At 45.1% G+C, this 21,984-nt stretch overlaps 1 protein-coding gene, 1 long non-coding RNA gene and 1 pseudogene across 11 annotated transcripts in view; 1 reads left to right on the top strand and 2 right to left on the bottom strand.

Moving 5' to 3' along the window:
• Nucleotides 1-13,666, bottom strand: part of KIF16B (kinesin family member 16B) — a 291,849-nt gene extending 278,183 nt beyond the window's left edge. For 5 of the 10 annotated variants that reach the window (XR_009048392.1, XM_057701884.1, XM_057701883.1 and 2 more), the window contains exon 1: nucleotides 13,506-13,662. Coding sequence is in view for 9 of the 10 variants with exons in the window: in XM_057701884.1 (XP_057557867.1) it covers nucleotides 13,506-13,552 (47 nt within the window). In the remaining variant the exon portion in view is untranslated. Of the gene's footprint in view, nucleotides 1-13,505 lie in introns of all 10 variants that reach the window. The other 5 variants (XM_057701882.1, XM_057701880.1, XM_057701881.1 and 2 more) reach the window with 4 other exon arrangements.
• Nucleotides 13,667-14,133: 467 nt separating this feature from the next.
• LOC130833506 (uncharacterized) lies at nucleotides 14,134-16,344 on the bottom strand. The gene is made up of 3 exons (XR_009048493.1): nucleotides 16,235-16,344; nucleotides 14,517-14,674; nucleotides 14,134-14,257 (listed from the first exon to the last, which is right to left on the bottom strand). It is a non-coding gene; the product is annotated as an uncharacterized LOC130833506 (long non-coding RNA).
• Nucleotides 16,345-16,774: 430 nt separating this feature from the next.
• On the top strand, nucleotides 16,775-19,112 carry LOC130833971 (arginine--tRNA ligase, cytoplasmic-like; annotated as a pseudogene).
• The last annotated feature ends 2,872 nt before the right edge of the window (nucleotides 19,113-21,984 follow it).

Genomic DNA, 21,984 nt, shown 5'->3' with positions numbered 1-21,984 from the left:
GAGTCCAAAGATATCCACCCAAGGAAAAGCCCACACACACCCACAAAGCAGTTTCTCTTATGCAGAGAGCACTTAATGTCTGCTGAATGAAGGTATGAATGAATAAGAAATGGCAAGTCGATAACTATAAACACGGTCCAAAGGCTAAAAAAAGATGGTAGAGAAAATAAGTTGGATTTATCCAGGACTGATTATCAATAGCTGTCCCTCAAAAGTCAGAGTAGAATAAAAGGAAGAAGGGGAAAGATGGTAAAAGCAGAAACAGCCACAAAACCCTCTGACTCTTTAAAACCAACAGAGAGAGGAATTCCAGCCAAGATCAAACTAGACAATCAAATCAGTTCCAGAGCACTTACGTTCCAGGAAAGAAACAATAAATTCCTTTCACTGGTCCTTTAATTCATTTATTGGTCATCAAAAGGAACAGAAAATCTGAAAGCTGTTTGTTAGTAGAAAGTACAGGCTAAGTTACCACGGAAATAAGGTTCTCCTGGGGAAAAGCCCCATTAAGGATTAAAGGTCCACACCTGTCATTTTCATTGACAAGTAGAACAATTAATTCAACCAAGGTGTTCACAGCTCAAACAACCAAGAACATCAGGAGGCAAAATTCCTCAGCCCTTAGGATGGACAAAGGTACTGGGTGGGCGGGGGGGGGGGGTACACAACCTATTCTCACCCTTAATATAGCCGTAGAGTCAAAGTTTGCCCCAAGAGCAAGAAAAGCTAAATTAAGAAGGAGACATTTTACAAGACAACTAAGTGCCTTGTGTGATCTTGGTCTGAATCGTGGACCAGAAAAAAAGACACTACCGGGGCAACTTGGGAAATCTAGATGTCAGATCAATGGATAATATTGTATCAATGTTACTCACCTAGTGTTTAATGACACTACAGTTGTATAAGGTCAAAGATACATGAGAACTCTGCACTATTTCTGCAACTTTTTGTACATATTTCAAAAACTGAAAAATTTTTTTTAATTTGTTTAAAAAGAAAAAGTCTCAATTGGATCCTCATATATGAGCACCAGCCCAGGACTGCCAATATTTTTCTCACAGTTGCCCTTCTATCTGATCAAGCAGAGATAGCTCCTATAAAAACACTAACTTTACGAAAAGAAAGCGAACAGACCAAAATCTAATCTTTTCAAAAGCTTTATCTCTGCAACTTGTTTCACTTCTGAGCTAGTCTCCATCACTTGAATCGTTTTTTCTTGAAAGCTCCCCGAAGAACTTTAAGTCCCACTTAGAGGGAACTCACAAAGTGATTTACCTGTGCCCCAAGCTCAGTCACTATGATGGCTTAGAGCTGTTTATTAAACCCTGAAAATAAGAATCAGTAGGTGCACCCAGGCAAGAGACCATGAGGCCACGAGAGCTGAAGAAAGCAAGCTCCTGAGAATGGACATTCGATGGTAGGCTCAGAATCCTAGACTTTGAAGTTGAAAATTCTTGGGACTTCCCTGGTGGTACAGTGGTTAAGAGTCCACCTGCCGATGCAGGTTCAAGCCCTGGTCCGGGAAAATCCCACATGCTGCGGGGCAACTAAGCCCGTGTGCCACAACTACTGAGCCTGCGCTCTAGAGCTCACAAGCCACAACTACCGAAGCCCGCGTGCAGCAACAAAGACCTAATGCAGCAAATAAGTAAATAAATTTATATTAAAAAAAAGAAAATTCTCATTCTAAGTATTATCCTCTTGGGATCATGAGCCCCACCCCCAGCTTCCAAGAGGAAAGAAGACTTTCTAACAGCATCCTAATTTTAGTGTTCTCTCACGTAGAATAATCAGATTTTACCAAGTTCTGCTCTGAATAATAGATTCACTGCACTAGTGTTTTCAAACTGCCGATCATAAAACCAGTTTAGTGGATAACAACCATCTTTTTTTCTCTTCTTAAATGAAATAATAGAGAGTGGAAAGCATCAGCAGGCATTGGGCTGATAAATGTCTAACTGCAGACGTTTTAAGTGCATACTCCTGTACAATCGTCATCAGCATTCCAAAGCACAAAGGGCCTTCATTTTAAATAAGATTAATCCTTTTTCACCAAGTCAGAGGGGGAAAAAAATGTTTTACGTGAATCATATATTCACAATAACTTTTACTAGAAAATCTGAAATGTGTTCCCACAGGCAAAAAAAAAATACTGCTACAAACTGAAATCAAAAACTTTTCCTGCAAAGTATTTCCCTCAGATATGTATGAATTACAAATAGAAAAAATATAACAATACAGTGGAGAAACCCAGCAGACACCACCTCGACCAAGGGATAGAGGGCAACATCACCAGTAACAAGACTTCTGGCATCATGAATCCCCCACGATAGGAAATGAAGGGCACTTACATGGCATTCTCGCCAGAACCGCGTAACTTCAATTTAATCATGACAAAAAGAGAAACCCAAATGGAGGGACATTCTACAAAATAACTGACTGGCACTCTTTTGAGACTTAGAAACTGTCACTGACCAGGAGACATTAAGGAGACGCAATGTGGGACCCTGCACCAGATCCTGGGACAGAAGAAGGACATTCTCAGGAAAACCATGTCCAGTCACCAGGGCTGCAACACGTTGATTCCTTGGTCCTGACAACTGCACTGTGGTTACATAAGATGCTGATGTTAGGGGAAGCTGCGTGAAGCATATATGGGAAGTTTACTGCACAACTATTTCAAGTTTTAAAAAAAAAAAAAAAAACTTTTTCTAAAGGAACAAGAATGTTCTGTCCTATAAACTATATATCATTGAAACACAGAGTTTTACCTCTAATTCTCTAATCTTGAGAGATAAGCATAACACGTATTTGATGTGTAATTTGTGTATAATTAACTTAATACACAGGGAGAGCCTGAAGCTGTCCTTCACCCAGGCTCTTCCTCAGCTCTCTTCTACCTCCCCTTCCTAACACCCAACAGGAGGATCAAGATTCCCTTCTCCTCACAGCAGCAAAGCGAGGCGTCCCACAGATGCTGGACTACGGATCCTGGATTCCTTGTAAGCATCGGCAAACTGAAAGACTGGGGAGGAGGTGACAGTTATTAATGCAACTAATACCTTCCGAGTACCCATCTCTGCCCAGCACAGTTGTAGGCCCTGGGGAAACAGCCACGGACAAACCTGACAAGGTTACCAGCTCTCACGGCGTTTACATGCAAGAAGGAGAGAGACAATAAACAAGGAAACAAACAAACATGCTTTCACATGCACACACATGCCCACGTGCACACATACACACACACACTCAGTAACGGTAAAGGCTGTGAAGCCAGAAGACCAGTGCAGTATAATAAAGGCTACTCAGAACAAGTGATATTTGAGCAGGGACCTGATCTTTCTCTGATCCCCAGTTTCCTCACCTATAAAATGGAGCGAAAAATATTCACCCCTGTGGGACTGTTGTCAAGAACTGAATTAAATAATGATGGCAGAAGAGTTAGCAGGATTCCTTGTAAGTGAGTACGTGGCCAGAAACAGTCATTGATAAAAATTACTTATCAACACCATTATGGTGAAAGCTCTTCCTCTGTTGACTTTAAATTCTACACATTCCAGTGACGTTTGCTCCAAGTGTCTATGAGTAGACTGCTGACCACAGAAACAGTTACTTCCCCTCCACCAGGCAGCAACAATGAATAATGAATATACAGTACTTGGAAATGGACAGAGCAGGAAACGCTTTCAGCCCAGGGAGGGTGAGAGCGAAGGAAAGCTCCCAGGTCCTGCCAGCGATCCCCTCCCCTGTGCCTGCTGGGAGTCACTGGGCCAAATCCAAGGGAACAATGACCACTTTCCCACGAAGGATTTCTGCGTGCCGGTGTCTGTAACTGCAGTAGGACAGAAGGCAGTCCAGAGGCTCTGCCCTGGGGAAGGGGCTGGGGGGGGGGGGGGCACTGTCACATCTCCCCCAGGCCACAAGTCTGACTGGAACGTATTCTCCTGTTCAAAACAGGCCTTAGCGAGATTGCATCCCAATTCCAGGATCCACAAAAATAGAAAAAAACTATTGAAATAACTTAAGAAATTAATCACGAAATGAGAAGGTGTATGCTAAATCAGCTTCAGACCAAAGTGCTATCTTTGTATTGCACGGCTGGACCTTTCTAAATAACCTCTCTCTCTCTCAAACACACACATGCTCCATCTCTCCCTCTCGCACAGATGCCATGAATAAAATAAAGCAGCAGAAATTTAATATCAAATTATACTTACTAAACACTCTAAGTCACGGAAGAGCATTTTTCAAACTTCTGGTACTCACGTGTGTAAGTGCATTATACACATTAAGGTATTTTTTAATTTTGTGTATGAAAAAACAGCACCGTCACTTGTCTCATGTTACTTGGCAAGTTCACCTAAAAGAATGGAAAAATCCCCCATATGTTCCAAAGTCCTGGAGCCAGGGCGAGCGCCAGCACAGAGGCCCTGGGGCATCTCCCCTGCACCCCACAGCGCCCCTTCCTGGCCCCAGAAACCACCGCACTCTCTGTAGCCACCCCTACTTCCCTTCTCTGCCCATGAAGCCTTCTTTCCCCAACCTCCTAACTCCCTACCTGTTTTCTTTTCCTCTTCTTTAAAACAAACACACACACACACACACATCTCTGCCAAGCCCAGGTGTGTGATGCCCAGGTGAGAGCTGGGGTCCGAGCGCCTCACATAAGCAGTAAAGGAAACTGGATTCTATTACAGGAGCCAAACTGCACAGGTGAACAGGGGTGAGCTCTCTCCTTCCTTTAATCCCCCCATTAACTGGAAGGGGAGCAACAAGTGCCACCTCCAGGCCCATCCCCCCCAGCATCACCTCCCACCCCTCAACTAAAACAGTTCCCTCCAGAGACAGGAGCCAATCACCTCCCTGACCAGCTGGCCTCAGACCTTGACCTGCAGCCTCCGATACTGGTGACTGGCTCTCCTCTCCATTGATGGTCACGACGTTCACTCTCCTGCTTGTCTCCCTTCCTGTCTCCACTGCCTGGCCCTCCACTCCTGTCCCCTTGGGTGCAGCTGTCAGTGTCAAGGCGATTATAAAATATAATAGCAGCTCTGATTTGCTGAAAAGTTACTACCTGCCTAGAAGTATGCAGGACACTCTACGTACCCTCTTCCATCTAACCCCTCAACGACTTATGCATGTTACTTTACAGCTGCAGCTCTCACAGGCAGTCGTTTCAGCAGCCTTTCACAACTCTTAAACATTACTGAGGAGTCCATAGAGCTTTTATTAATGTTGATATACCCGCTTACAGTTACCCTATTAGAAATGAAAACTGAGAAGTGTTTGACACAGAAAGCACAGTACACACAGCCCTGACATCATCACACATCATGTAGCTTCTGGAAAATTCCATCGTACCTTCGTGAGAGATGAGAGTAAAAAACAGTAAATATCTTAGTATGAGTGTGAAAACAGTTCTGACTTTGTGAACCCCCTAAAAGAGGCTCAGTGACCAGCTGAGCCTGGACCACATTCAGAAAATCCCCGTTTTACAGAAGCAAAAAAACTGAGCCCAGGAGTAAAACCAACCTGCCCAGGTCACTTGGCCACCTTCTGACAGCTCTGTCTTAAGCCGGGTCATACAGTTCTGCTCTCCCACCCCTTCTTTGTTGACCATGGTCCTCCTCGGAGACAACTTTCACCACCACCACAGCCACTATCACCTTCAAGTGACCCACCTCCAAATACGCATCCGCAGAGCTGATAACTCACCTGAGTTCCTCCTGCCTGGATATCCTGTCAACATCCTGAGCCAATTCAACGGACCACCATGGACCTCCACCCCGACCGGCTCACTCCACATCCTGACCTTGGGAAAGGTCATCCCTCCACCTCATAGGGCCCCAAGCCACTCAGTCATCTGACTCTTGGTCTCCCTACATCCTAGTGATTGGTCTTCAGAATGTCTCTTGCAAACATAAAAGACAGTATATAAAACAGTTATACATTATGCTGCTACACAAACAGGAAAAAAAGACTGGATTCAAATGCACCAACACTTTAGGAGGGGTCATCTCTGGATCATGAAATTAGGAGCGATTTTCGATCTCATTCCTTGGTACACTTTTCGGCACACTTTTATAAGCATACATTATTTTCACAATCAGAAAATACCATGAAAGTTTTTTCAGGGTTTTGTTTGTAAGTTTCCTCCTTTGACTCTGCCCTTCCCTGTTACAACTCCAGCCTGGTCCAGAATCCCAGCCCTACCAGTCGTACTCCAGTTCTCTGAACAGTCTCCCTGCACCGGCCTCCGCCCACACATAGACACCTGGGGCCTCAGGGTCTTGCACCCCAGAATACGGCAGGAAAGTCAGTGGGATAATAGTGCATAAAAGGCACTTAGCACAAGCACTTGGGAAATGGTCAATAAATGTTGGTTGTTGCTGGAGCTGATATTATTTCTCTACACTGAGATTAGATGAAACTTCTGAAAAGCCATCAGCAGCTTCCATTGCCTAATAATAGCAGCCAATATTTATAGAGCCCTTACTCTGGGGCCTGATACTGTTAGCAAGGGTTACTTCACCCAGTCACAATTTTCAGCCCCACGAGGAGGGTCCTGTGAAGATCTCCGTCTTACAGGTAAAGAAACAGAAGCACAGAACCCCTGAGTAAAGCACCAAGACCCAGAGCAAGGAAGGTGCAGAGCTGGGGTTCAAACCCGGCTCGGGTTTACTGTCCAACAGAATTTTCCACGAGGATGGATATCCTCTCTATCTGCCCTGTTCAACATGTAGCTACTGAGCATTTGAAATGTGACTCGTGCAACTAACTAACCACATTTTACACCTTATTTAATGTTAATTTAAGTAGCTGCATGCAGCAGGAGGCTTAGACAGGTGAACACAAGACTAGAGTATACAAGCCGAGACTCCCAAGCTTAACAAAGAAATGTCCTCACAACACCCTACCTACTGACCTCTCAACTAATCCTTACAAAAAGCTCCAGTTAGTCTAAGATCCCCGGTAACTGTACTCGGTGCCACCTGCCAGGCATCTCCGCCCTCCTCTCATCTGAATCTCTGTACAATGGAGGGGCTTTAGAAATGAGAGTGAGAGAGACTTCAGCTCCAACTCGGACTCCACCATGACCTAGCTGTGTGACCTCAGGCGGGCTGTTTCGATCTCTGAGCCCTTCCTTGCTCCTCAGCTGCACAATGGAGTGACTCTGAAACAGCATCAGCCACGCGCTTCACAGAGGCTCTCTAAATGGTGACTGGTTACACCCTTTCTTCGGGGCTCAATCCAAACCCCATCCTCTCATCCAAGGAACCCTGGGAAGCCACAGAGATCTCTTTCTCCAGCCTCTAGAACCCCCCAGAGGCTCCCTCTCAGCAGCACACAGATTCTGCTGTTATTTGTGTGTGTGGTGCGTCCCTGTCGTCTCCACCACAGCCCAGCCGTCCCCTGAGGCCGAGGGCTTCTGTCATCAGTGAGCCCCAGGATAACAAGTCACCAAGCAAAGGGCTCTGGAGGGACGTGGAGCTGGCTCAGCCCCACTTTATCACCTGAGGGATCTCAGTTTCCCCTCTGTAAAATGGGGGTGGAAAGCCCTCCATCAGTGAGTTGATGGGAGGGGGAAAGAAGTTGCCATGGTGAAGCGATGAGCACAGTGCCTGGAGCACGGTACCATCTCGACAGACTCCTCCCACCCTTAACACAAGAGGCTGGCATCATCACAGACCCAGGAGGCTGCCACTGAGCTGTTTTCCCTCGACACGCCTGCTCTTAAAATGGGAAAACTTCAGTAGGGTCTAAAGACATCAACCCCAGTCAAACTACCACTGGCATTTTTTTCTTTTCTTTTTAACTTGATCGACATGACACCAAATTCTACCTGAGAGGCTAATCGGTAAGAGAAGCTGAGAACCGTCACGAGTAGAAGGCATGGGGCAGACTTGCCTTATAAGATGAGAAAGCACATTATAAAGCTAACATCTGGTCTGCTGCCAGCACTCAGCAAATTTTTTTTTTTTGATAAAACATTTTTAAAATACATGTTTTGCATAAAGGTACAGACATTAAATTCTAAAAGTAACAGTAATAACAGCGGTCAATCTTTACAGAGCCCTTGCCATATGCCAGGCACTGTGTGCAGAGCTTTGGCCCCTCTTCTGAACCTCACACTGCCAGCTGCAACTCATCAGTGGATCTTGAAGCCAATTTAGTGGACCTAAGAAAAGCAATTTTTAAAATGAGATGGAATAGAATAAAATAGGGTGGAATAGAACTGTGAGTGAATTGCATGTAACATCTCATAAATCTTTTACGTATCTACAAAGCTTCAATTTTAAATGTGTTTCTTACTGTGAGTCACAGTAGAAAGTATTTGAAAAAGACCTTGGCTCACAAAAGACTTTACAAGGTACGTCTAATTATTATCACCATCTGACAGATGCAGAAACTGAGGCTTAGAACAATTAAGTCTCTTGCTCAAATTTACGCAGTTGGTAAATGACAGCCAAAACTGGAACCCAGGCCATCTGCCCTCAGACCCTGACCATACAATGGGACAAGGCAGATGGCCCTGAAGAATCACCTAGTGTTTCCAGGAAAAAACATGCAACTGAAACCAACAGGAAATGAACAAATTAGCTCCCAAATTATTATTTTGCTGTCTCTTCAGAAGGAAAAAAAAAAATTCTATCTTGCAAGATTGTAAAAATGAAACCAGTGAAAAAGACTAGGCATCTGACTAGTGGAAAAAATCACAAAGAAAAAGGTAGAGACAAGGCATAAATATTAAGCTTTTGCCCATGAAAATTATGAATGAATTAAGTTCCTGCTAACACCAGTCATTTTAAAAAGCATAGCTGTGACTGTTCTAAGAAACTGACTTTTGGGCAAGCTAACTCTCTTTCTCAATCTGGAAAATGTCAAGATAATAACAGCCTCCATCTGCTAAGATTACTCTAAAGATTAAATTAGGTTTTGCACCTCTGGCCCACAGCAAACTTTCCATAAAGAGAGCTGCTGTTACCTGATGGAACGTAATGGCTCTTTCAAATCCGAAACTACTACTTCTATCACACAATCAAAAGCCACAAGGTAGTGTTGGGGTCCAGGGTGGTCCCTCTGACCCTCCTTTTGTCTCCCAGAAAGCAGGAAATCAATCTCCCATGTGAAGGGCACACTCCCTGCATCTGGAGGTAGAAGGACACCCTTACTGCCAAAGATAGGGAATTCGCGGTCACTTTCTTTAATTTACTACCCCAAGCCCAAACTGTTCAGACTCTTCAGTAATTGGGCACATAAAACCTAAGTTTCTTTGTCCTGTCAGCTCCTTACAAATTTGTTTCTTTTTCTCCTGTTAATCTCATGTCAATTTTATTGTTAGTCCAGCCACAAGAACTCAAGAGAGAGGTAGAAGGAGAAATTTCCTCCTCCTGGCCAGTAGTAAAAACAAATTCATCACATCTTTTCCTTAATCAAGCACTGGGTGTTTCTTGCAAGGAGGACTGGTGACCGTGCAGGCTCCCCGCTCAGAGAGTCAGCATCTCATCACTCTGCCCCATCCTTCAACAGCCTGGTTGCAACAGCCAACCTCACCTCCCTATCACTCCAGGCCTTTCCTTCCTGTTGGTGGCTTCCTCTTTGCCTTCAGCGCCTGTACTCATTTGCAATAGCCAAGGCATGTTAACAACTGAAGTGTCCATCGACAGATGAATGGATAAAGAAGATGTGACACATATACACAGATATGAATATATACATACTATTCAGCAATGAAAAAGGAAATCCTACCATTTGCAACAACACAGATGAATCGTGAGGGTATGATGCTAAGTGAAAGAAGTCAAAGAGAAATATTGCATAGATCGCCCTTATATGTGGAATCTTAAACAACAGCAACAACAACAAAAAACTCAGGAAAAGAAATTAGATTTGTGGTTACCCGAGGCAGGGGGTAGGGGATGGGGGAGCTGGATGAAGGGGGTCAAAAGGTACAAACTTCCAATTATAAAATAAATAAGTCATCATATACAACATCATGACCATAGTTAACACTGCTGTATGGTATATCTGCAAGCTGTTAACAGAATAAATTCAAAGAGTTCTCATTACAGGGGAACTTTTTTTTCCTTTCTCCTTTTTCGGAACTATATGAAATGATGGATGTTAACTAACCTTACTGTGGTAATCATTTCCCAACATACACAAGTCATTACGCTGTACACCTGACACTTACACAGAGCTATATGTCAACTACATTTCAATCAACTGGGAGAAAACATTTTTAACAACTTTCACTAATCCTCCTGGACAACCAGCTGAAAATTCTTTTTCCAGTGCCAATGACTTTTTGGATAACTTTTTTAAATTACATAAACAAGTTTTGAATTGTTACTTATAAAACTACCAATGAGCAAAGTAAAAACTCAAACAGTAAAAGAAAAAAAAAAAAAAGAAGCCATCTATCTTCACCTAACAGACCCATCATCAGCTCTCCTCCCTGGAGCTACCACTGTCAGGCTACTTACGAATCGCTCTATACAGAATGGCTGCGTGTGTGGATGCACGTTTTTTAACACACATTCACAAAACTCTATTCTACCGCAGTATATGTATGCGTGGATATCTTGCTTTTCTCACTCAGTCTCCTATCTGGGAACTCTTTTAAGATCAACATTCTTTTCTAAGCACTACACAGCATTCTACCAAATGAATAGGCCACAATTTAACAAACCCCCCATCATTGTATGTTTAGGTCATTTATGATTTTGTTGTTGTTGTTACAAACAACGATGTAGAAACATCCTTACACATACATCTTGGTAGGTACGGATATAATCCATAAAATAAAATCTCGGAAGTATTTTTCAACCAAAGAGTTTATAAACTTCTAACCTTGACAGCTATTGTCAAATTTCCCAACACAGAAGTTCAGAGGTCTCGACCCTTTATGACTCCATCACCAACACTCGATGTTCAGTTAATATTCACCAGTCTCACTGGTGAAAAACGGTTTCTTACAGCTATTATAACTTGGAAGTCCTTCCTTATGAGTTAGGCCAAGTACTTCTGGTTGGCCAATTGTATACGTCTTTCTATTTCACTCCCAACTTCTGGATCATTGTCTCTCATTGAAACTGCTCTTTGGAAGGTTATCAGTGCTCTTGTCTGCAAGACCAAGGACCTCATCTCACTAGCATCATCAGAGCACCATCTTGGCAACATCTGACATCAACAACCACCACCTGCTTCGAGAGACTCTTCTTCTTTCCTCCCATGACCATCTGTTGTGCTGGTTCTCCTCCGTGAGCTGCAAGCCAATCGTCTCCCTGGAATCCTGAGGCAAGGCATATCCCAGTGTCCAACCCCTAATTCCCTATTCTTCTCACCGTAAACATTCTTTTTACTTTTTTAAAGCCTACTGTATATCTGTGCTTTATACATAAAAATAAGGTTTCTCCTCCTGAGAAATCTCCTCACTGTAACAGTCTTAAGCTGTCATCCACATGCAATAGATTTTCAAATAATCCTCAGATTACCTGAGACTCGTTTCTTACAGTCTACGCAACAGCAGCAAAGAGATGGGTGTCTTTCCCACACTTCAGGTAGTGAACAGGGTCAACACTTGGGGCAGCACTCATCCTGTGCTAGCTGCTGTCCTCATACTGGACACTTACTGCACCTCCTGTACCTCTCAGACACAAGAGAGAACACACCCACATGACCGTGCACCTTCCCCAAACCTCTTCCACCTCCTTGAGCATCAAACCTCAGTTAAGGACTCTGCATTTTTTCTCCTTTCCCCTCCTTCCCACCCAATGAACTGCCAAATCCTGTCAATTTTTCTAGCAAACTGTCTCTGTGGATCTTCCCAGCCTTCCCATCCCCACCTATGGCCAGACTGCTGCTTCCTTACCTCTTGCCCTAATCCTGATGCCACCACCAGAGTTCTCTGCTGAGAGCATAGACATCATCACATCCATCTACCTCCCCATAGCATGGGGCTTTTGGACTTGTTTCCTGCCTTCCCTCCACATACCTGGGCTCCAGGCCTACACTGTCAAGGCATGCACTGGCAGCATCCCTCCTGGCCTGCGCAGGATTTTATGAGAGTCCCAGCAGTCTGCAGTCCCGCCCTCAGCAGATCTCATTTACCTTCTCCCACAGATAGCACCCAGCACAACAACCGTGCATTTGGTAGGCGGCACTTAATACATGCTTTCTAAAGTTACTCAATACAATCTCAGAGCATGTGGTCCAAAGCTTCTTTATTTCCAATGAGGAAAGGAACTTCTATATACATGTAAATCCAAAACAAAGAACAATCTTTTTAAAACATCTAAATGACTTTGGGGTCCATTTGTCTCGTATGACTGAATATACATAGAAACATACATATTCTCTTAGGACTTACAAAAAGTCAAACTCCTTCCCTAAAAAGCTTTAGAGATAACTTAAAAATCAAAAAGCACTGGTTTCCAATAGTTACAAACCAGAATAAGGATCCCCTATTTGCCAATAGAAAAACAGATTCAAATGAGTCAAAGAAAGTTCTGGCAATCTCTTGATCTTATGATGTCTCACTCAGCTGTCAGAACTAACAATGACCTCCAAAGTCAATACAACGAAAGTAGCAAAGGCCATATGGTAAGTCAAATGTCCAACTAAATTGAGAAGCCAATAAAAACAAATGGCCTTGTGAGAACTGCGCCTATCAACTGGGAAGGACACATCCCATTTAGATCTACTTCATTCTTTAAAGTTAAACTAATTTAAAAAGTAACTTTTCTAAAGCCTTTTTGTAAACTGATTATAAAGTAGTCACTTGAAAAGGGAGCACAGATTATTCTTCAGTGAATACAGAGTCAAATCATTCTGAAAAGCATTACTTTATAGGAACATACAAGATTAAATTCTAAATGTGTTCATAACCCTCTCCTCTGCCCTTAACAGCAGCATATTTCAAACACGTGTACTTAAGTGTCCTTGATTTTTTTTTTCCAGGAAACTAAACTTTGTTAAAGTTTTCGCATCCACTCTTCAACCTGAAGTTAAGAACTGCTAAACTACTGATTAGAAGTTAGGGTTCACACTCAGGGAATCAAAATCATCTCTTATTAAGAAATTAAAAAGCAATACTGATAATAGAGAACTTCTGAGCTGGCATAATTGAGGGGACTTCACCAAACAGCCCTGGTGCCCACATGACCACGCTCATGGATTTACACTCCCCTGAAACTGATCCCTGAATGCTTTTTAAAGAGGGGACAAGCAAACTTCTTCAAATTGCTGGGACCTGGAAGAGTTAGGAATCTTCTCCGTGGCCTCGTGAACTCTTTACCCCCAGGGTCCCCTCCAGGGCAGCGTGAAAGGGACAGCAAAGCTTCAAGTGCCCAGGGCCCCCAGAGGCCACAGCCAAGGCCCGGTGGGCCAGAGACAAGCTCTTGACACTTAAGTCCAGGCTGGCCTCGGAGGGCAGTTGGAGACCAACTTCCTCCGGGTGGGAACGCGTCAGGGGGCAGGCTGCGCCCCGCCCCCCTACTCACCTGCGATTCATGGGCCGGACCCGCACGGCCACCTTGACCGATGCCATGGCTCATTCCGGCCCGGCCCCCGCGGGCTCCCACCTGCCCAGAGCCCCGCGGCCGCCGGCGACTCAGGAGACTCGGCCCTCGGCTCCCGCCCACTTCCCCCTCTGCCCCGCCCCTCCGCGCTCCCGGCCGGACCCGCGGCCCGCGGCGGCCCCACCTGCTCGGCCACTGAGCATGCCCAGAGCGGCTCCGGCCCGCGTGATCCGCGCGCCGGGCTTTGGAGGCGCCAAGGAGGCGCTGAGGGGCGGGGCCGGGATGCCTGGGCGGAGCCGAGAGGAACGGAGGGGCGGGGCCAGGATGCCTCCCAGAGGCAGCATGAGTTAGAGAAATCTTGTTGCGTGGCCTGTGGGTCGCCCACCGGGACAGAGTCATTTCAGGAAAGCTTAAAACCCAACCTCAACACAACATTGTAAAACAACTATACCCCAAGAAAAATTAATTTTAAAAAAACCAAGCTCATTCCTTGAAAAACTGGGGAGGAGGAAGAAAAGGAGGAATTTGCAGTAATTTAGGGCAGGCGCAAGGACTGCAATCCTGGAGTCAAATTACAAAAAATACAGTTTATCGGCCCTTAACAAGGGCCTGGCTTTACCCCACCATGCAGGGGTTAGCTCATCCAATTTACAGAGCAAGAAACTGAAGCGCAGAGATTATCACGGCTTGATAGTAGGCAATCCTTAGGTCCTCTCTGCTACTCTAAGGCTGTCCTGTAACAGGGAAAAGCTAAATTGGACTCCATGTTGGATCTGTTTCTTTGACTTTTGCTTTTCTTTACTTTTGTTATAATTATACGGAATGGATTACCTCAGGGAACCCTACCCACCTGTGAATGGCTGCAGAAAAGAATAAATTAACACATCCCTTCCCCAAGGCTAGTCATCCTAGGAGATGTTTGCAAGACTGATAACCCTTGTTACTTTACTTCCCATCCCTCCCCGATACTATAAAAGAAACTGGCATCCAAACCCCATAAGATGGTTTTTTGGAGACAAATGTCTGCCATCTTGTTGGTCTGCCGGCTTTCCGAATCAAGTCGTATTCCTTGCCTCAGCACCACGGAGCAGAGGGAGCTTGAATTCAGTAACAGTCCGATCTTGTGTTCTGGACCTCTCAATTCAGGAATACTGAGAAATGAAAATTAAAAGAGTACTGGAGGTTTCAAATGTGGGCGAGAAGGGCTATATCGGCTGAAATCAATTCTTAATTGGACTTTTTTTGCGCTTATGTTACAGTTTAGCAGTTTTAATCTTAAAGGAGTTAGAAGTGGGGACAACCCCCTCCTCAGGGCTTAGGGTTTCTGGGAGAAGTGAGGTCCCAACCCTGCCTCTTTTCCTGACGCCCAGTCCTGCTGGCCCTCTCCCGGAATATGCACATTCATTCAGTCCATCACACATGCATGCATTCGGGCATTCATTCACACAAACCCAGGGGCCCACCTTTGAGCCACAGGGTTACCTGCAGGCCACATTAACCAAGGTATCAGCTCGGCCTTCCTCCTGCTGCCCCATTCTGGGCTGCTTAGTCCACCCACTCCAGCCCCAAGACCCCACACTTTCTGCCTGGGGTCCCACAGCTGACAGGTGGAGGCAGGAAGGCCCACTGAAGGCAGTGCCCATCCTCAAGATGCACTGCACCCCCACGTTCCTAATGGTGCCACAAAGGCATGCTCTGGCGTCAGTCCCTTCCCAGCCGGTATTTCACGCCCGCAGGGCACCGGGGAGCTGGCTGGCAGCGGCCCTAGTTCTAAGGAGGGCGGTAAGACCGGGTCTGAGGGGCTCCACCTCCAGCAAGCCGAGCTATAACGGAGGCCGCAAGAAGTGGGGGCTGGGCTCCTGGACTTGAGCCTCAGCGCCAACACTAGATTTGGAAGTCGTCCATTCTGCGTTATTGGGCACCTCTGAGGCTTTTGCTTTGTCTACACATCAGGAACAACTCCTTGGAGTTGGTTCATGCTTTAAGTGAGATGATGCCTGCAAACATGTGACCCACTCAGACACCGAATCGTCGCATCAGCTTCCCTAGAGCCCCGAGGCTGGCCGGGAATCAGCACCCTCGCGTGTTTCTAGAGCCGGGCGAACCCTGGCTTTTCCCCCTGGAAGGGCGCGGAGCTGGGTGCAGATTTGACCCCTGGGTTATGTGGAAACCAGGAGCGCGAGATTCCAGCGCGGGCCGGGCATGCGCGGTAGCGGAGGGAGGGTTAAAGGCGCCGCCAAGGAGCCCGCGGGGCGCCCGGGCTGCCGGGGCAGGGGCGGGGCCTGCTTTATATGGGAGCTGCGCGGGGACAAACTGCGCGGGCTGCCTGCCCGGAGGGCGTGGCCCGGCGTCCCCGCGAGCCGCCGTCACCCCCGCGAGCCGCCGTCACCCCCGCTCGCGACCACCCTGTCCGGGTCGGGGGCCTCAGCGCACAGAACCTGCGAGAGCCCCAAAACCAGCAGAGCCGGCTCAATTCTTAAAGACAACAAATTATGCAAAATTTTTAGGAGGAGTTCAAGTTTACTCATTAAAGCGGTTTTCTGTGTCTGGGGCTTTATTGGTTGCTTGGTTGGATGGGTGGGTGGTTTCATTCCACGCATGCATGCATTTCCAACATCCTACACTTGCCTGTAAACCCTCTGTCCCTTCGTGATTTTGCCATTTGACAAAACAGACCATCGCAGCCCCGCAGACACGTAAGTCCCACCTACCACTCCTGGAGCTTTTGAATATAACACAGTAAGTCCTCAAGTCACGCCGGGCAGGACGGAACAGAGACTTGGTCCGAGGATATTTCTGAGAGTGAAAGAAGTCTCTGAAAGGGAAGATTAATTACAAGACAGGGAGTTGGCTCATCTTCTCAAATGTTAATGTGCATGTTTCCAAGTACTTTGCAAACATTAACGCGTATACAAATCACCTGGGGAATCTTGTGACATTGCAGATTCTGATTGGGCAATTCTAGGGTGAAACCTGAGACGCTGCATTTCCAAAAAACTCCAGGGATTGTGGGCTGCGACCCACACGTAGGAGCGAGGGGTTAGTGATCTCTAAACAGTGTGGAAGTTTTGAAATACTGATAGTGGAAAACACTCATGTGTCTCCATCTGGGGTTCAAAGAGTCCTGGAAAAAATTCAGGGGTCCACATCAGTTTTGTATCTCGGCCTAACAGCCCCAAATTTAGCGGCTTAAAACAAAAACCATTTATTCTGACTGTTCTGTGGGTTGCTGGTCTCACCTGGGCTAACCTATGCGGCTGGGGGCTGGAGGTTGGCCTCAACTGGGATTACTGAGAAGCCTGTGCCTGCTTCTCATCCTCAAAAAGGTTAGACGGGGTTCCTTACTTGGGCAAGGCAGCCTTCCAGGAGGCCACGCTCAGGGACTCTGTTGGAGTTCAGTTTGCTGATTTCCCATCAGTCAAAGGCAGCAAGCCCACCAAGGCGGGGAGGATGGAGGGACAGGAACCCACTCACCAGGAAGAGGTACTCAGGGGAGCCACTGAACTTATAAATCTACCAGAATGTCGGTGAACTTGGATGAGAAATATATATATACACACGTATATGTATGTGTATATATGTATATATATCTGTAATAGCCTCTAAATAAAAGGTATTAACTTTAGTAAAACCAGAGATTTTGACACATCTAGAAATTAAAGATATTTTCCGGTTAAATTATAATTGTTGCAGCATTCTCAAATTGTTAAAAATCACTGTTACTTTGAAATTATGGTAGTCAGACTGACACTGTCTTGTAATTTAATATAACCACGTGTGACTCTATCACAAATTTATTTATATCTTGCTCACTGTATTTCATGATCATTGAGTTTCCTTTCCATCTCATGTATTTTATCTTACGCATTTAAAAATGTTACTCTGAAAATGCTGCTTTCACCAGAACAACCTAAAGGGTCCAGGACACAAAAGCATGTAAGAACCTATGCTTTGGATAAATACTTCCCAGAACTGCTGCTGCCAGTGTCTTTGTCACTACAGTGAGCCACAACCATGGCCCGCCTCTGCAGGAGATCCTCCAGTACTTGCAGGAAAAAGACAGTTTCTGACAGCTGAAACTGATCGGTTGAAAAACTGCAGCTGTTCATAAGCTTCCTCAAATTTGGAGCAGCCGCGGGAAGAAAATTTAAAATTAAAGTATCGGCTGAATATCCTCCAAAAGAGTCTTCAAGCGGAGAGGAACAAACCAAATAAAAATATGCTTAACATCAATAGTTGCCTACAAGAGGTCTCTGGTTGTGCCATTAAGGCTGCCTATCCAGATTTGGAAAATCCTCCCCTGATAGTGACACCAAGTCAACAGCCCAAGTTTGGGGACTGTCAGTGTAACAGTGCTATGGGCATCTCTCAGATGCTCAAAACCAAGTTAACCCACGAGACATTGCTGGAAACATTATCAACGCCTCCCAGACAATGAATACATTGAAAAAGTTGAAATTGCTAGTCCTGGTTTCATTAATCTCCACCTAAGAAAAGGCTCTGTATCACAATAGTTGCCCAACCTCTTGGTGAATGGTGTTAAACTACCTGCCATTGGAGAGAACAAAAAGGCTGTACTTGACTTTTCCTCTCCCAACGTAGCTAAAGTGATGCATGTAGGCCATCTCAGGTCAATGATCACAGGAGAGAGCATGTGTCGCCCCTTTGAGTTTGCAGCACATAATGTGCTGCAATTAAACCACACAGCAGCTTGGGGAACCCAGTTTGGTAGGCTCATGCCTCACCTGCAAGACAAATTCCCGGATTACCTAACAGTTTCACCTCCCATTGGGGATCTTCAGGCTTTCTATAAGGAATCCAAGAAGAGATTTCATACCAAGGAGGAATTTAAGAAGCAAGCATATCAGTGTGTTGTTTTGCTCCAGAGTAAAAATCCAGACATCATAAAAGCTTGGAAGCTTATCTGTGATGTCTCCCACCAAGAGTTTAATAAAATCCAGGAGGCATTGGACACCCCTTTAAGAGAGAGGGGAGAATCCTTCTATCAAGATGGGATGAATGCTATTGTAAAGGAATTTGAAGACAGAGGATTTGTGCAAGTGGATGATGGCAGAAAGATGGTGTTTGTTCCAGGATGTTCCACACCATTAATCATAGTAAAATCAGATGTATGATACATCTGACCTGGCAGCTATTAAACAAAGACTATTTGAGGGAAAAGCAGATATGATCATCTATGCAGTGGACAATGGACAATCTTCACACTTCCAGATAATATTTGGTGCTGCTCAAATGATTGGTTGGTATGACCCTGAAGTAACTCAAGTGTCTCATGCTGGATTTGGTGTGGTGCTGGGGGAAGACAAGAAGAAGTTTAAAACACGATCAGGTGAAACAGTGCGCCTCACAGACCTTCTGGAAGAAGGACTAAAACGCTCCATGGACAAATTGAAGGAAAAAGAAAGAGACAAGGTTTTAACCACAGAGGAACTGAAGGCTGTTCAGACATCTATTGCTTACGGCTGTATCAAAATATTTGAATCACCTTTGAAACACCATTATCAGACAAAAAACACCATATTCCTATCAGCTATATGTACAATTATGTATTTTTCCTCTAGCCTCTAAGGAATAAAGCTGATTTACTCTCTCACAGCATGACTTTTAGAAAACATTGATAGGGACTTCCCTGGTGGTCCAGTGGTTAAGGCTCCATGCTCCCAATGCAAGGGGCCCCGGTACGATCCCTGGTCAGGGAACTAGATTCCACATGCCGCAACTAAGAGTTTTCATGCTGCAACTAACAAACCCACGTGCAGCAACAAAGGCCCCACATGCCACAACTAAGACCCGGCACAGCCAAATAAATAAATATTAAAAAAAAAAACTTGTAAACAGCAGACTGGCACACAAATTGGAACATAGAATACAACTGACATCTCAGAAACCCATCTGTTTTCCTACGTGCAAGCACTGACCTCAGCCTCATATCACACAGTACACTTAATATCTTCTTGAGGGGGTAACTTTCGTCATGGGACTTGTATTTAGGAGGTATGCAGTGAGCCAATAAACTAAAATAAGTATTCTTCCAGTTTTTAAACAAATGCATAATCGTGTCAGAGACAGAAATCATAGATATCAAATCCAAACACAGAACAATTGTCATATTCTAAGTCATAAAATTTTAAAGTAAATTTAGGATCTTCTAAGATACTAAACATCAAAAGCAAAGATAATTGGAGAAAGTGTAATTTGGAGCCCGAGAGTGAAACCTGAGCTCCAAAGTAACAGTAGAGTTAATCAGGAAAGTTATACATAGTGATTTGGCCACAAAACTACAGGCAGGTAGTTATGAACAGCAGCTTTCTCTTACAACAGAGGTGAATGAAGAAATTACAGCAGATTCAATTTAATAGAAGCTATCACCGTAAATCACAGTCATTTTATATACTAAAAGACAGAAAATAGATTGTTTTCAATTGCATATAACTAGACGTATGGTCACAAAGATTTCAGAATAGATAGACTTTGTCGAGTCTGTGGAAACATTTCAATTTCTTCAGAGTGAGAAACCACATTTAGTTGGAGGGATGGGGAAAAGTTTCATGAATGAATTAGTTGTGGAGACAAGCCTTGCAGGAGGAATGGCATTTGAACCTCAAGATGGATGAGGAGCTGATTTTGAGGTAAAGGAAATGTCTTGAACAAGTATTCGGAGACGGGAAAGTAAGGGTCCTGGCCCCAAGAGTGAGGAAGCCTCTCTGTCTAAAGCAGAGTATTGGAGGTTTAAAGATAGGGATACATTCCCCACCCCCACCCCCACCCTGTACTTGTACTTGGCACTGTCACTTCTCAGCAACCCTCAATCAGGGATGGAGGCTGTTTCTCCACCTGTTTAACATGGCCGGCCTTGTAACTTGTTTTGGCCCATCAAATGCAGCACAATTAACTCTGTTATTCCCAACCTAGGCTTCAAAAGGCCTTACGTGCTTTCACTCCGGGGACCCTGCTGCTGTCATGTGAAGCAAGCTCAGGCTAGCCTGCTGAATGATGGCAGGACCAGTCAAACCCAGGGCCACAGCCAATAGCCAGCCAGCCACCAGACACGGGAGCGGGGCCACCTCGCACCAGCCAGCCCCAGCCGATGCATGTGCTGATCACAGATTTACTAGAGCAGCCCAGAATGACAGAGCCTGTCCAGACCAGCAGAACCACCAAGCTGACCTGCAGGCTGAAGGGGATCAGAATAGGCCATCCCAAAGTATGCCACTCTGGCCTAAGAATTATTTTAATCTGAAGGCAATTAAAAAGAAACCAACACAGAAAGAGCTCCTTGCTCTCCTCTATCTGCCTAAATTAAAATCAGGACATAAATTTCCTTTTGTGAAGATGGTCCTCCTCCCCTCCCCCATACCAAGAGAGAAACAACCCTTATCACTGGAGACAGAAAGTCAGCAAACCTTACTGAACAAATCTTTATCTTCCTTTTGTTTCCCCCATATACTTACCTTCCCACAATTTACAGCCATTAGAAGCCCAGAATCCTGTTCCTTTGTGTAGTCACCTCTCCACAATGTACGGCCCTTTGTGGAAATAATAAGCTCCCAGGCCTAAGTGCTTTGGGGAGTTTTCTTTCCTTTTCTGTGATGCCCTCCATGTGCATATAAAATAAACCCTTTCTTCTGTTAATCTGTATTTTGACAGGTTAATTTGCACACCCCAGGTTATCAACTTAAGAGAGCAGAGGAAAAGGGTTTTCTTTTTTCCTCACCCACCAGATTCATAAGCAATAAATCAATGGTTGTTGGTTAAGCCATTTGGTTTAGGGTATGTGTGTGTATTGGTTTGCATCCAAATACATCCTATCTTACCAAATGAGAAAGGTTTTGGATGGATGACAACTCAGGAGCCTTGTTAATCACGTAGAAATATGAGTGACATAAAAAAATGTCTCTGAGCTGGGGCCCTAATCAAGGGCCTCTGGAGTTATTGTTTGAAGCTGAAAGTCTTTAGGGTAATTTCTTACATTACACGTGAGGAGACCAAGGCTCAGACAGCAACATGACTGCAGACACCACTTTCCCCACCATCCACCCCCCTCAGGGAACTTAAGTCAATGAAGCCGATTCACGGAACAACGGGTGCTCTCTGAACACACGGTCTGCATTCCCACCGCCACACTGTGCGCCCAGCAGGACTGCCGTCTCCTCTCCTCCTCCCCTGGGTCCAGTTTTCCCTCTGAGTCTTACCATCCCTAGTCTTCCCCCACTGCACCAACTCAACAGTAATCTCTCCCTCTTCCAAACGCTTTGTAACATGGTCGGCACCACTCACTTGTTATTCACTGGAGAATTTTCAACCTTGGTTTTCTGTGTCTCTCTTCGAATCCAATTATAAATCCTTGAAGGGTAAAGAGCAGGTCTTACAGTTGTCTGTATTCCCAGTAGTGCCAGATTGGCAAACGTTAACCCTGACACTTAGCAAAACCAGTAAACTC

Source organism: Hippopotamus amphibius, chromosome 12 (genome assembly GCF_030028045.1).
Source record: "Hippopotamus amphibius kiboko isolate mHipAmp2 chromosome 12, mHipAmp2.hap2, whole genome shotgun sequence".
Lineage (NCBI taxonomy): Eukaryota > Metazoa > Chordata > Mammalia > Artiodactyla > Hippopotamidae > Hippopotamus > Hippopotamus amphibius.
The sequence above is the reverse complement of the archived record's forward strand: the minus strand, read 5'-3'. Positions and strand labels throughout refer to the sequence as shown.